The sequence below is a fragment of the Triturus cristatus genome, chromosome 12 (genome assembly GCF_964204655.1).
Source record: "Triturus cristatus chromosome 12, aTriCri1.1, whole genome shotgun sequence".
NCBI classification, from domain to species: Eukaryota; Metazoa; Chordata; class Amphibia; order Caudata; family Salamandridae; genus Triturus; species Triturus cristatus.
Window position 1 is genome coordinate 209,990,446 of NC_140595.1, and position 16,121 is coordinate 210,006,566.

A 16,121-nucleotide genomic window follows, 5' to 3' on the forward strand; every position below is an offset into this window, starting at 1 on the left:
TTATCATGCTGGCTACTGAAAGGTGCTTTTACTTGATGTCCTTCAGTCCCTCACTGAAGGCAATTACCTTGTTTCTATAAAATCAGACCAAGTTTATGTAACAACAGATGCTTCCTTGAAGAGGTGGGGCTCTCATATTCAAGACCTTGCAACAAACAGCCTTTGAACCAAACAGGAACAGTTTCTTCTTGTGAATATGCTACAGTTGAGAACAGTTAGGTTTGTACTAGGAGCATTCTTACCCCACATCCTGTAATTTCTGTTAAGGAAGGACAGTACCCATTTATGAAAGTCTGTTCCTAAAAGCACAGCATCTGTGAAACTGGAGTTCATGCCACATAGTCCTGTTAATACTGAACATATCCAAGGACTGCACACTGTTTGGGTGTACCCCTGAGCATAAAGCTCACCAAATGCTCCAGGTGGGAAGTAGATAGAACCTTCTACAGTGTGCTTCCGAAATGGGAAATTCTAAGGAAGGCTAAACTGAAATTGGGCTGTTTCATTCTGGTAAATGCGGCGAAGGCCAGACTTTTAGTTCTAGTACAAAGACCTTTGGGTACTAATAGTGGACTACACTTGATTATCTTGCTGCTTCAGACATAGAATTTGGATCTTTGAATGCACTTCCAGATTGTCCTACAATTTTACAGGCAGTAAGAGCTGACTAATAAAACTTATAACCTAAAATGAAAGAATGAAAGACATTTTGAATTTAGGCAGATTCAAAAAAGTAACTCATCCTATGAGCCCTCCTCAAGTATTCCTACCTTACCCTACTACATTTGGCTGATTCTGGGATATCTTGCTCTTCAGTAAGATTTCACCCAGCAGCCGTATCCAAGTCCTTAACTGTCTTTATGTACACCATCTTTGTTTTCTACCAGGATCCTTTAAGAATATTTGAGAGAATTGTTTAGTTTCTCCTCTGTGTGTCAAACTGCCGTTTGGAAGCTTAGCAGAGGTGATGTTGCTCCTGATTAGTGCAGTTGGGTTCAAAGTACCACCAGCAGTTTGAGTTTACCTGCCCTGGAGTGTCTGGGTGCAGAGGTGCTGGATGGCTTGGTGGCCTTGCGCGCTACACTGAAGGAAAAGAGGGGGGCCACCTAAAAACAGACTGCAGAGGGGGACTTGGGTACAAGTCAGGGAGCTTCTAACGGGGGCTCGGTTTGTGGGGATCTTGGGAGCAGGGGAGCACTGTCGGTTGTCTTTTGCCAGGGAGCTTGGGTGCAGATGGTTTTGGTCGGCTAGAAAGAATCGACAATGAGTTTGTAAAGGATCTCTTTCAGAATTTTCCTCGTACCCTTCCCTTAATATCATACAAACTCAAAACAGTTCTCTAGTAGCTCGTATTTTATGTTTTTGAATAGGTTTGCAAATCAGATTAGAAATGCATCTTCTAATGGATTCTTTTGCGATTTGCATCAACATGGAAGATTAGGAGAGCTCCAACCATTAGAGGAACCTTTTCTCCTTTCTGTCAAAGGTGAGATCACCTTCCATACCAATCAAAGGTTGATGCCTGAGATGCTATCTGACTTTTATGTGGATGAGCCAGCTATGCGCCACTCTCCATTGTCCCCTTTAGAGAGGGCACTGCATTCTCTAAATGTGTGCCTCAAATACTCCATTTGCAAAAAGAACATATGATGGACAGAATGCTGAATCAATCGAACATTCTCACCCAGTCACAGACCTGGGATAATCCATCGTTTTTTTGCACTCCACGCCATTCCAGTTTACACCCAGCCATTTGCAAATCAGTCTTGACCCTGTTCCCTATGTGAACAGTCCAGCCTGAACTGCCAAGCCAGGTCCACCATGGACCAGAAACAAGCACTCCATTGACAATACAAAGAAGTTGACAACTTCAGATCAGCGTTTCATTTCATTTGGCTGCCCTGGGAGGGGTTGCCTCCAGTTGCAGCAAGGTATTGACCAATCGATTCCAGCATGCGTTGCCTTCCAAAAAAGGGGACATTGACCCTTTATTTCATAAACTGATTATGAATTAAACTAGGAGTATTTCTGTTGTCGTGCTGTATGCTGGGTTGTCATTCCTGCACATTTGCTCCTTCCTTGGAGGAAGAGATGCAATTTTAGCAAACATTGCTGTCTGTACTTGAATACTGGAGTGCATTCTTTAGTTTGCTAAACTGTCCTGGGTAACCTGTTTCACTAAAGGTGAGCCTGCTCTCTGCTTCTTTGTCTGTAATTTAGATTGCTATTAACTATTCTGATTCAAGCATGTATGTCTATCAACAAGCAAGTGCGGGGGATGGTAAGTCACTTAACTGTAACTCTCCCTGTTTTCCAGCATTGGTAACTTTCATAGGTTCTCCATCCTCCCTGGTAGAGACTCACTAAATTCGCCCCAAGATTTCTAATTTCTGCACTGTTTTGTCTTCTAGAGTGAAGGTCCTGTTGTTTCAAGTTAAGTGAATGTGCTCCTACCTATTCACAGTTCTTAGTGCTTGTGGCCATTTTACCACTGTAATGCTGACTAAAAATACCAGAATTCCCAGCATGACCAATAGGAAATATTTCAGTATGCAAGTTTAGGGAAGATACCAATGCTGGAGAGCTCGAGTTACAGGTAAGTAAATGCTTTCTAACTAGCTGTCGTGACATACATAAGTACAACTGAGTCTAGAACATGCCGCCTTCTAGATGTTATTGAGACTACCTGTGAAATTGAAATTCAAGATATGCTAGCTGCATCATGGCATATTCAAACAAAGACATCATTCTTTGTAGCATTCACTGTCTCTACTGAACAGAATACACTTCTTGTAATCCGAGTTTTACCACTCAGTCAATGTATTCGATTGAAGGTTCATTAGGCTTTGGCCGACTTTGCTTACTACAAAACCAATATGGCTTACTCTTGCTCCCATCAGCACATTTGTCATGAAAATAGTTTTTAATGATTCTTAGTATTTTAATGCAGATTTATTTGGGCCCGTAGATCATACCCATACACCCTGAAATGGATGCGCATATGTGGTCCCTGCTGATAGTATATTTTATTTTGAGTCATTCAAGATATAGGACTTATAGAAGAGCTAAAACCCTAGGTCATTCTATCTGTTAATCCAGTATAATTTTACATTTAATTGTTTGACATATCTTAATAAGGACTATGAAATTGATATTTATAAGTTTGTCCTTTAACTTAAATCTTACATAATACATCACTGTGAGGTTTCCTGACAATATGACCTAGGGTCCCTCTCTTTTATCAGGCTGTACAGAAACTAGAGGTAGAAAGACTTAAAATATTGCACACTTATCAGTGTATCTAGTCTAGACTCTAGCTTCTGTTAGCATAAATTAAGCTTTAAATCCAGTTTGGCAATGTCTTTTACCTTGCCTGCAGACAACCATTATGAAGCATTGATGCCTGGTCCCAAATCTGTCTAATTATTTGACTTGGTCTTCAGTTGACTTTGCCTTCTATGAAAAGAAGAGAAATTATAAAGCTAGTTATAAACCAACTGATTTTGGCAAGATTACAAGAATTGAACTCTAGACGTAATACTCTGCCTGTCATTGGCGCTGACCAGAGGAAGCTCCCTTTGAAGAGTCTTATATCCAGTGATTTCCATTTTTGATGTTATATTTACATTTTGAAATTTCAGGGCATGTGATTGATGAAAATTACTGTTCTCTACTGGAGTTCCGCGATTCGCCTTTCAAGATCCTTGTTAAAGTTTCCAAAGGATCCAATCATCGGAAGTAAACTTATGTGCCTCCTGCTCTGCAGAATTGTGGGCAGAAGCTGAAATTCCTATTGCTGGCTGATCCCTGTATAGCCTCTTCTGTCAGTGCAGGATTTGTGGGTGACCTGATTGCTCTGATGGATGTGGGGACAGAGGTGAAGGATCAGCAAATTTGCCTGTGCACCCAGAGGGAAGTGTAGCAGTGAAGACAGCTCTGCTGGTGGTTGCAGACAGGAAGCGCACAGAAAAAAACTGTCCTGGCAAGGCCCAAGTGAGGAGATGCAGTCCGATAGGACCTGGATGAATGGCACAGAGGCCTGCTGCTCTTCCCTATTGGCCTAATTGGTGTCCCTGGGTGACCTGAAGCATGATCACAGAGACAATGCTCACCTCATGGAGAAGTCCGGACGCACAAGTTAAGGGAATTTTTTTATTTTATTTTTAAAACTGTCACAACAGAGACGTTCTACTCCAGACATCCAGGAAACACCGTTTGATGATTCTACCATTTTCAGTTTTCTCTACTTGTCTTTCGTTGTGCAGGAGCAGAGATGCAGCTTCATTGCAGTCTAAAAGGCCCTAAGCAAAAGGGAAATGCAATACATTTTGCTCTTAATGGCATTATTGTGAGTCATAGCAAAGGAGAAGTCATGGCACTACATGACTACAGAAGAATCATAAGATTTGCTTGAGAGCTGGTGAGCTGGTAGTGAGAGGCGTATAAGTCACAGAGCCATAGGGCGGTGTATGGAGAAATTGGAGAGGGCTTGAAGATGGATGATGAACTGCAACACCAGATGAGTGATCAGACCAGTGCAGATGATAGCCTTGCCCGACGACACCAGCCAGTCTAGATAGCAACAATCTGGAAACAGAATTCATGGAAAATGAAGTGCCAGATGTGTGAATAGGAATAGTCCTTAATGAATCCATCCACTAAATGTTCTGATGCCTGAGCAAGAGGTGCCCATTGCGCTTCTGTGCAAAAACTGCAAAGTTTGATGGGAAGTATGAGGTTTGGTGGAGCAGGCGCTATGGGGAAGATCTGAACACACCATGGCCACTGATATAAGTTACAGTGTGGTGGGGTTGGAGATGGGAAGGATGTGAACCACACATTCACTGCCTACTACTGTTTGTGAGAAGATTTGATTAAGTCTAGATTTGTTAACTGGGATGTTTTGACTCACATTTTTGGACAGGTTTGAATAACAGTGTTTGGGCTAAATGCACAATATGAAGTTGGGTTGTAGAAAGTTTTAATTACGCTGTATGATGTTATGGGGAGTGGTTTAATTTAGGTTAGATTTTTAGAAATTTGTTGCGCAAATTGAAGAACTGATTAATATCTGCAGATTCATATAATGTAAGCATAATAGGGCAGGGGACTAATGTGAAATCTTGGCATATGACTAAACACTATAACATTTAAAGAGAGGTGGTGCGGAAAGTATTCATAAAGTAGAGGTTGGCAGGGCATAGCTTCAGGAGATTCACTTATTTGAGAACTCTGTGCCAGCTTGTTTTTACATAAGGTGCCATTTTAATTATGATAAATCATCTGGTCTCGATGAGTGGGTGTGCTGCTGAGGAGGTTGTGGCCGTCTACCTAGAGCACACTTGGATGATAGCCACATGTGATGATACACAGTGATGTATGGAACTTGGATGTCCTGCTTATCAGTGCATGTATGTCTGTTGGACTGCAGACTGATACTCATTGTGAAACGGGATCATTGATTGCAGACCTCCCTAATGTGTTACTGCCACAAAGGGGTGCTTTTATCTTTTTAGTGAATGAAGCGAGAGATTGAGCCTCACGTTTAAGTCCCACCAGGCCAGGCTGAATGCCTTATAGGGCAATGGGTCTAGTGGATGCCAGAGGGAACTAAACAGCATGCATAGGTGCTATTGCTAATCTAGAGCACACATTTCAAACTCCAGAATTGATTATTTTTTTACTCCAGCTTTCTATGGAGAGGTTTAGTTATAGCCAGTATTTATATAGGGGGTATCTGATCATTCCCCTTTGATAATATCTCTTGGTGGAAGTCACAGGAAACCAAGACTTAATTGGCATTGGGACGCATGATATCTGTGAACGACTGAGGCCGTGGACTAGATGCTGACAGCCCTAACCAACTACCTCAGCGGACCCAGGTGGCAGTGTATCGGTTTTGTGGGAGGCATATAAAATGGTGCTTGGGGAACATCTGATGTCTGGATTAGTAGCCAAAGATAGAGGATGCAGCAAAACCAGGACTTGGAGCAGTTCATACGTGACATGAAGAAGTAACATTTATGTCATGCTAATGCCAGACTAGGGACAGAATGAAGAGAGAGGAACTGAAACAATTGCTAAGTAATGAGTTGCACAATTATTAGCTGGTGCAGCAGGACAGACTTTGAGACAGACAATAAAGCCCGGAAACTTCTGGCTTGGCTGAACAAATGAGAGCAAGAGCCACTTACATTGTGTCCACAGGGAAACTGGTAGCAGGTGGTTTGAATGTTGCAGAGAAATTTGCAAACTGCCTTGTATTTTACTTCATAACCAGGATGGACTGTGAGGAATCTCAGCCTGATGAGTTTTCATGACATCCTACCCACAGCTTCACTGCGGAGCTAAGACAGGAATTGGAAGGGGAATTCACAGTAGAGGAGGTGAGGGTCGCTATTTCCCAATTGCACTCTTGGGTGAGACATGAGCTGAACGGGCTACAGAATAAAAAACAAAAAAAGCTTGTTGAAGTGAAAGGCAGATGTCAAAAATGTTTGACGTCCTGAGAAAAGGTGGTCCTTCTTGACAGTAGAAGAGCTGTGACTATTGTTCTAATATACTAAGAGGATAAGCCAAGGGAGAATTGTGAGTGATTTCCCCAATCTCCCTGATTAACCGTGAGGCATAAGTGTTGTCAAAGGTACTTGCTAATGGGCTGACATAAGTGGTCTGGAGTGTGGTCTAGTCAGACCATTCTGGCTTCATGCCACACAGGTCTACCAAACTCAGCCTGCACATACTTTATAATAGTGACTAAGGTCTCTGAAATGATATCAGTATTGTCACTAGATGCTAATAATTCTGTGGAACAGTGCTTTTGTTTTACATATGGATAGTGGCCCTTACTTTCTATCGTGGGTTTGAGCGCAGTACAAATTAGATCCTTCCACATACACCAGGGAACGAGACAGGAATGCCCACTGTCCATGATGCTGTTTGTAACAAGAGTTTTAGCACTGGCAGAAATCATTTGGATTATGCTCAGGTTGTGTGACGAAGGTAGACCTTCAAGTGGGAAGGCAGGATTTTCCTCTGTGAGGATGATATTCTTTTTTCCATAGCTAGCCTTGAACAGTCCCTGGTCAGATTCATATTCAGCAGATATAGTAAATATTGCGTCTTTGGGATTCATTGGGATGAACTCCAGCTGGTCCCTTTGGGAGGATAGAAAGCTTGTAGGATGCTTGCCATGCCCCTAGGGAGGAGTACTAGCATTTTTAGTTTCTGGAAATATGGGTCTTCAGCAATGCTATATGTTCTGTGCAGATAATACTGACTCATTGCTGCTTAGTGCCAGCACTAATATTTCCCACTGGAAATTGCTGCATTTGTCCATATTGAGCTGTTCTGCCTTTTTTTAAATGATTAATCTCCCAAAGATTGGTAATTCGTACAGTGTGGTTTGTAAAATGTATACAGAGGAGCTCTTTCGTAATATAAACTAGCTGATAAAGTCTGTAATATGGGGAGGGCCGACAAAGACTTTTGCAACGCTTCCGAGGTCCACATATGATCGAGGAATTACCTTGCCTAATGTGCGTAAATACTACCAAGCTGCTCAATTAATAAGCATTAATGGATGAGGTTTGCCCCTCAGTATGTACTACCCTACAGAATATTATTGACACCAAGGGATACTCTCACTTCCTGTCCGGCTGTGCCTTACCTCACCATTGCCCCGCCTTTAGCTGAAACTGTGTTCAGTATCTGGCAGACATTTTATAAAAAGAAAATAGGATAATCTATAAAAAAAAAAAAACTAACACGTTATCCCTCTTTCATCATTTTGTGGGTGTCTGAGAAGCCATACAACTAGAAGCTGGGGTGAGAAATTGAGGCAGTGAGAAAAGAAAAAATAGACCAGCTTCTAGGTCTATGTTGCCTACATTGATAGTAAGGATCTTTGATGTGATCAAAATATTTTAATTCAGCTAAAACCATTTTTATGCAGCTCAGATTAGTTATTTGTCAATGTTTATTATACCCATGTTTTGAACGGAATATTTTTAACACCTTTAAAATGGGCTTTCATCCCACCTCATTCTAGAACAACGAATCCCGCCCCCATCAGGTATTTTTAAAATGCATTACATATTTACAGTACTTTTCAGTTTAATTGAAAATAGAGTAACCTGCTGAAATTGGAGGATAATCTGGTCTGTGATAAATTGTGGTCATAAGATGATTTGTGGTTTGATTTTCTTCCAGCCCCCGGGAAGAAGTTCCAGAGAAGCACAACAGCTCGTCATCCTCATCCTTCCACAGACACAGTTATCACATGCTGCAGCAACATGATAGCCAAGATGCCAGTGCTGAACAAAGGTAACAAAGAAACATTCCTAAGACCAGGGCCGGACTGGCCGTGGCGGGCACTGGGCGTTTCCCTGGTGGGCCGCCAGGGTGGGGGACGGTTCTTGGCCATTAGGGGGCCTTTTTGTTACCAGGGGCCGGTTTTGCAGCATAGCTGCAATATCGGCACCCTGAGAGACATAGTCCACTCTTTGTACACAATGCTTCTGTTGCATACATCTTTCGCCAGATTCCTGATCCTATGTGAACTGTGTTTCAGACTGTAGGAAGCTGGCTTTTTATGGCGTGTTCCAAAATGAGGTACACTGTGTAAAAGTCCAGATGGACCTTATTAGTTTACAGGGCTTACATTAATAATCCCAAATGCTCTCTTTTGTGATAGTGTGGGTGAGCAGTTTAGGCTTATCAGAGGGTATTGTCAAGCATTTGTTGTACTCACAGTCTCAATAAACGAGGCACACACTCAAGGAGAAATTTTGAGACCAATTGTGAAAAGTATAATCTATTTTCATCGAATTTTTAACACCAAGAACTTCTTATTCGGGTAAGTACTTTTCGAGCTATCAATTTTTACAGTTAGCACAAATGCCACACAAATATGTGTTCGAGGCATATGAGCTGTAGATCGCATACTTTTGCATAGATCGCCATCTGGTGTTGGGCTCGGATGTTTGCACTTTGTTAATGTAGAAGTCTTTGTAGTCACGTGTTAGTTGACTCCTCCTCAAGGTAGTAGCACGCATGGGCCTCGACTTCATCCTTAGATTGTTTTTTTCAGCTATCGGGTTCGGATGTAATTTGCTGCACTCCGGGTCGACGCTGTTCGATTCCCCTTCAGCGCGCAAATACTCTCACCGCTCAACGGTATTGTTTCGATCGCGATCTCTCTCGACGCGTATCCATTACCAAAGACATTTTCGAGTCAGGTCGTCAACTTGGGCCGATCGGCGCCATCATCCAGCATATGGAAAGGACTCCATTTAAAAAATGCAAGTGTGGGGCTAAATTCCCACGCACACATCTCCACGAGGTCTGCAACTTTTGTCTCTTACCAGAACACGAGAGTCGACACTGTCAGGCCTATGACTCTTTCAGGTCTATGAAGACTATACGTGATCGCCGGGCTCATTGTCACGAAATGTCCAGATCCGACCATTCCAGCGCCGAACAACATCTTCGAGGCAGGCCCAGATGATCCTGAGACAGAAGATGAACAAGCCAGCATCTCCGAAGCGGAAGGATCGGACTCGGAAGACCAGACGATAACTCCAGGTCAACAGAGCGCGAGTACTGATGTTGGCGGCCCTGCCTCGAAAGAACAAAAGGCTCCGGTAACACCATCACCTTCGGGTCTGGGTCAACACCGAGACAAGACTTCCGAAGCCCTGCCTCCGGGCCCGGCTCCAAAGCACACGAAGCCTTCAGACAGCTCGGGATCGAGCCAACTACATCACGGTGCCGAAAAACCATCTTCGGCACCGAAGCATAAACCCAAGACCCCGTCCACACCTGAATCTTCGGCACCTAAGCCAAAAAACCAAGGTCTCGGATACGTCGGCACCAAAGCAAATTCAATCCAAGTCTTTGGATCCGAAAAAACAGATTAAACCTTCGGAGTCGAAAACTCCACCAAAGAAGAAGGAGACAAAACCCCCTCCTAAAGCTAAAGAAGACAGGCCAAAACACCACTCGGAACCGAAATCTTCGGCGCTGAAAAAAGACAACGTATCCAAAGAACTTTTCTCTCCAGATCCACCGGATCCAAGACAAAAAACACTCCATATTGACCCCATTACTGGACATTTCACCTCTATACCACCTAAAAAGCGGAAATTGGACACCTCAAACTCCTGAGATACCATCCAAGAAGAAAGACTCATCCACCTCTCCAATGAGGCCTTTATCTCCACCTCCACAACCTCCAAACACTATACCTTCTCCAGCACACTCTCCAGTGCCTCCTCTTTCACCTGCACCACAAGATGACATTGAGGATTTAGGAGATAAGGATGAGGAGATATACTCGCCACATAATACAAATACTGATGATGACACTCACAGTAGCCCCCCACATGCCTCTTGGGACGATTATGATGTCCCAGATGTACCTGAGCCAGATGTATATCTCTCCAGACCATCCTCTCCAGATGATAATGTGGGGTTTGCGCAACTAATAGAGCTGCACAATTCCATGGGGTCAAACTCTATTCCGATCTTCTAGTGGAGGATTTTTTGTTGAAGACATTCCCTCAACCTCAACAGACAACAAATACTCTCCCTATGCACAAAGTGATCATTAAACATGCCCCTGAGGTTTTTCAGGACCCTGTCAGGGCCAGGGTTCTTAATCCTAGAATTGAGAAGGAATACAAACCAGCTCCAGGTGATCCAGTTTATATTAAAGGGCAACTCCCTCTAGACTCATTAGTAGTGGCAAATGGGCAAATTCTCAAACCACAGGTGATGGCCCTCCGCCAGACAAACAATCTAAGTTACTAGACATATCAGGTAAAAGAGTTGCGTCTCAGGCAGCTAACTTTTGGCGCATTGGTAATTCACAAGCTTTGCTAGCAAGGTATGACAGAGCCTACTATGATGAGCTTGAAAAGCTCATGCAACATCTCCCTGAAGAGCTTAAGGACAAAGCACATGATCTTGTACAAGAGGGAAAGTTAATGTTCGAGGCATATGAGCTGCAGATTACACACTGTGCATAGATAATAGATCGCCATCTGGTGTTGGGCCCGGATGTTTGCAATTGTTTTTGTCTTGGAAAGTCTTTGGAAGTCACGAGGTATGTGACTCCTCCTTTGGATCATAGTGCGCATGGGCATCGGCTCCATCCTCAGATTGTTTTTTTCCGCCATCGGGCTCGGATGTGTTCTCGCGTTCCAGTTCGGAACCGTTAACGGTTTTCTCTATCGACGCGCAATCCTTCCCATCTCGACGGTATTGTTTTCGATCGCGTTTCCAGCCACACGCGACCCTTCAACTTCGAAGTCTTCGATTCCGGTCGTCTACATAGGCCTTCGGGCCTACCTGGGCCTCATCTCCGGCTCATGGAAAGGACGCCATTTAAAAAGTGTCCTCGATGTGGGCCGAAGTTTCCCCACTCCGACCTACATGAGGTGTGCAACCTCTGCCTCTCACCAGAGCACGAGGCCAGAGACTGTCCAGCTTGTGCCTCCTTCCGCTCCAAAAAGACCATCTGGGACCGACGCGCTCGAAGAACAATGGCGTGCTCGTCATCTTCGATCCCCGATGACATCTTTCAAGAGGGCGTTGATGTTCCGGAGCAGGGTCGAGTCGAGGAAGCCATCATCAGCGCCTCCGAAACAGATGAATCCGACGTCACTCCAGCTCAAAGGGCTGTGAGTACAGACACAGACGTGGACCCCGACCCACCCACTCCCTCGACACCGCGAAAAAAGGCTTCAGTACCACCTCCACCTTCGGGCCCAGGTGCACGCCGAGACACTGCTTGCCATGCCCCGCCTTCGGGCACGGTAAAGAAGCCCAGTAAGCCTTTAAGCGACTCGGGCTCGAGTCAGCCTACCCTCGGTACAGAGAAGCAACATCTGGCACCGAAGAAAAAGGCGTCATCGACCTCATCCACACCAACCGCTGCTCCCACACCGAAGCACTCTGCGTCGAAGGCTAGCACCAGTTCCTTGGCACCAACAACACCCTCGGAGCCGACTAAAAAACGCCCGCTGAAAGGCCCCGATACTTCCAAACCGAAGACCTCGGAACCGAAAAAACAGCAACCGGTTCCAACTGATAAAGACAATTCAAAACTACACGGTTCCAAGCCTAGAACCGCTACCGAGTCGACGCCCAAAAAACTTACGGCACCGAAGCCCTCGGCTCCGAAGGATCTGTCTCCCACAGATGAACTGTTTCGACCACATCCTACCCAAAAGACTCTAATGAAGGATCCTAAGACTGGTCATTTAATGCAAAGCATCAAGAAAAGACCATGCCTGCACCCGCACCGCCACCAAAGAAGAGAGACTTTGCTACCTCTCCATTAAGGATTCCTTCTCCTCTTCCTCCTCTCCCACCACACCACTCTCCCACACCATCACCTACCCCAATAGATGATGATAACACCTCAGATGATGCAGGGGGAGGTGCGGACGATCAACCCCTTGGGGACCCTACTCCTACTGGCTCCTCTGACCCATTGGATGATTTCAGTGTCCCAGATGTCCCTTACACCCCACAAGATGATATTTATCCCTCCAGGCCTTCCCCTCCAGAGGACAATATCGGATTCAACCAGCTCCTTCAAAGAGCTGCTCAATACCACGGGGTGGCCCTGCATACACACCCAATAGAGGAGGATTTTCTTATGGATACCTTTGATACCACACAAAGGTCTACCTCAACACTGCCCATGCTTAAAGGAGTCATTAAGCACGCACCAGAGATCTTTAAAGACCCCGTCAGGGCTCGGGTGATCATCCCAAGAATAGAAAAGAAATATAAAGCTGCCCCTACTGACCCAGTATACATTAAGGGCCCCGCACCACTAGACTCCCTAGTAGTCTCTAATGCCAGGAAGAAGGCAAATTCCCAAACGTCAGGTGACGCACCACCACCAGACAAGGAGTCAAAACTCCTAAATGCCTCTGGCAAACGCATGGTGTCACAGGCAGCAAATATTTGGCGCATTGCTAACATCCAAGCGCTCCTAGCCAGGTATGACAGGGCACATTATGACGAACTTGAGTCCATAATGCAGCACCTCCCTGACAAATATAAAAACAGGGCCAGTGAACTAATCCAAGAGGGTAAGACCATCACTAACACCTTCATTTGCTGTGCCCTAGATGCAGCAGATACCGCCTCAAGGGCAATCAACACCAGTGTCCTTTTGCGCAGGCATGCCTGGTTACATATATCAGGTTTTATACCCGAAGTACAGAGTTGTATACTCAATCAGCCTTTTGATGAGCAACACCTATTTGGACCCAATGTAGATGTATCCCTTGAAAAAATGCACAAGGATACAGACACCGCCAAATCTATGGGTGCCTTGCAATCGCAAGCTCCCAGGCGGTCCTTTCGTCGCTCATCCTTTAGAAGCACCCATCGAGGCTACTCCTCTGATAGCCCTTCCACCTCTTACAAAGCTCCAGCACAATCCACCTTCACTAGAGGTTACCAAAGGGGTGGTTACAGGGGAATAACAGCAAAGGCAGAGGCAGAAACAATAACTCCCGCTCTGCCTCCACACCTACCCCATGACTTCCCTCCACTTCCCCCCGACTATTCCACTCCACTCGGGGGAAGACTCCACCACTTTCTCCCTGCCTGGATACATATCACTTCAGACAGGTGGATCTACGAAATCATTCAATCAGGCTACTGTCTAGATCTAACATCTACCCCCTCAAACATATCACCCAAACACCGTCCAATGTCACAAGAACATCTGTTATTGTTAAAGCAGGAGGTAATCTGAGTGCAAAAAGTGCAATAGAAGTTCCCCTTCACCAACAAAACAAGGGAGTCTACTCCCTCTATTTTCTCATACCAAAAAAGGACGGATCTCTAAGGCCTATTTTAGACCTCCGATCCCTAAACCTATACATACATTCAGACCACTTCCACATGGTCACACTTCAGCAGGTCCTCCCTCTGCTTTCCCAGGGCGACTTCCTTGCTACTCTAGACCTCAAGGACGCCTATTTCCACATTCCCACTCACAGAAAATATCTGATTCGTAGTGGACGGTCAGCACTATCAATTCAAAGTACTCCCATTTGGAGTCACCACAGCACCAAGAGTGTTCACCAAGTGCCTAGCAGTAGTGGCAGCACATCTAAGAAGACAAAACATACATGTCTTCCCATACCTAGACGACTGGCTCATAAAAGCCAAATCGTACAATCAGTGTGTACAACACACTCATGCCACTATTCAACAACTTCACAACCTGGGGTTCACAATAAATCATGCCAGGTCCCAGCTGCAACCGTCCCACACGCAACAATACCTCAGTGCCACAATAGACACCTCAAAAGCGCTCGCCTATCCCAGTCCCGCCAGGATAGCGAGCATCCAAGCTCTTCTCACCTGATTCCAACCGCAACACTCTTCCAGCTTGAGTGTTCATGCAACTCATAGGGATGATGGCCTCTTGCATATTTATAGTGCCTCATGCAAGACTCCAGATGCGTCCTCTCCAAGAGTGCTGAGCACGCCAATGGAACCAGGCTCAAGGTCAGCAAACAGATCTGGTGTTGGTAGACGGTCGTACTCCTCGCTCTCTGCAGTGGTAGAACACAAAGAACCTTTCCAAAGGACGACCGTTCCTCGAGCCAGTTCCTCAAATAGTCATGACAGCGGACGCATCGCTCTGGCTGGGGAGCTCACCTACTACATCACACCATGCAGGGCATTTGGACACCTCAACAAAAGTTACTCCACATCAACCACTTGGAGTTACTTGCCATATCACTAGCCTTGAAAGCATTTAAAAAACAAATATCAATCAAGACTGTCTTAGTCCGCACCGACAACATGACAGCCATGTATTATATCCAAAAACAAGGCGGGACACACTCTCTGCAGCTTGCACAGAGCATATGGAGGTGGGCTATACCTCAGAACATTTTTCTCCTAGCCCAACATGTCCCAGGAGTCCAAAACACAATAACCGATCTCTTGAGCCGTCAAACAGAACAAATCCACGAGTGGGAACTTCATCCACAAGTTCTTCAACCGTTTTTTCACATTTGGGGGCAACCACAGATAGACCGTTTCGCCACCCAAGAAAACGCCAAATGACCAAACTTCGCCTCCAGGTATCCTCACCCATTGTCCAAAGGCAATGCGATATGGATGAACTGGTCAGGCAGATTTGCGTACGCTTTTCCGCCTCTCCCACTCATTCCGCTAGTGGTGCGCAAACTACAGCAACACTCATTGACGCCCATCCTAGTTGCTCCAACCTGGGCCAGACAGCCATGGTACACCACACTGCTTGAACTCTCAGTAGTTCCGCACCAAAAACTACACCTCTCTCCACGCCTCTTAACCCAGAGCCATGGAGAGATCCAACACCCAGACCCAGCTCAGCTCAACCTAGCGTTCTGGCTCCTGAAATCCTGGAATTTGGTTACCTTAACCTTCCTCCTGATTGTATGAACGTCATCAAAGAAGCTAGGCGGCCTACCACTAGAGCATGCTATGCAGCCAAGTGGAAGAGATTTGTAATATACTGCCATAACAACGATACTAATCCCCTAGATGTGTCTATCCAACACATCATAGGCTACTTACTACACCTCCAAAGATGCAACCTAGCCTATACCTCCATCAGATTGCATCTGGCTGCCATAGCAGCATATCTACAAAATAGACAACACCTCTCACTTTTCAGGGTACCTGCCATAAAGGCCTTTATGGAGGGACTCAAGAGAATAATTCCCCCCAGAGTACCACCTTCCCCTGTGTAGAATTTAAACATCGTTCTCACAAGACTAATGGGGCCTCCATTTGAACCTCTACATAAATGCGAGCTACAATTCTTAACATGGATAATTGCTTTCCGTGTACCCATTACTTCTCTCCAAAGAGTTAGCGAACTAGAAGCACTAACCATTCAAGAACCCTTTTTCCAGATGCAACTTAATAAAGTTGTTCTCCAAACTAATCCTAAATTCCTACCTAAATTCATTTCTTCCTTCCACCTCAATCAATCTGTAGAGCTGCCTGTATTCTTCTCGCAGCCACAAACAGTTGCAGAAAGAGCTCTTCACACCATAGATGTCAAAAGAGCACTACTATACTACATA

General features: G+C 45.0%; 1 protein-coding gene across 1 annotated transcript in view; it reads left to right on the plus strand.

Moving 5' to 3' along the window:
* EDC4 (enhancer of mRNA decapping 4) overlaps nucleotides 1-16,121 on the plus strand; it is a 777,931-nt gene that overhangs the window by 423,002 nt on the left and 338,808 nt on the right. Inside the window, exon 19 of the mRNA XM_085639493.1 lies at nucleotides 8,212-8,325. Coding sequence (XP_085495619.1) covers nucleotides 8,212-8,325 — 114 coding nt within the window. The remainder of the gene's footprint in view (nucleotides 1-8,211; nucleotides 8,326-16,121) is intronic.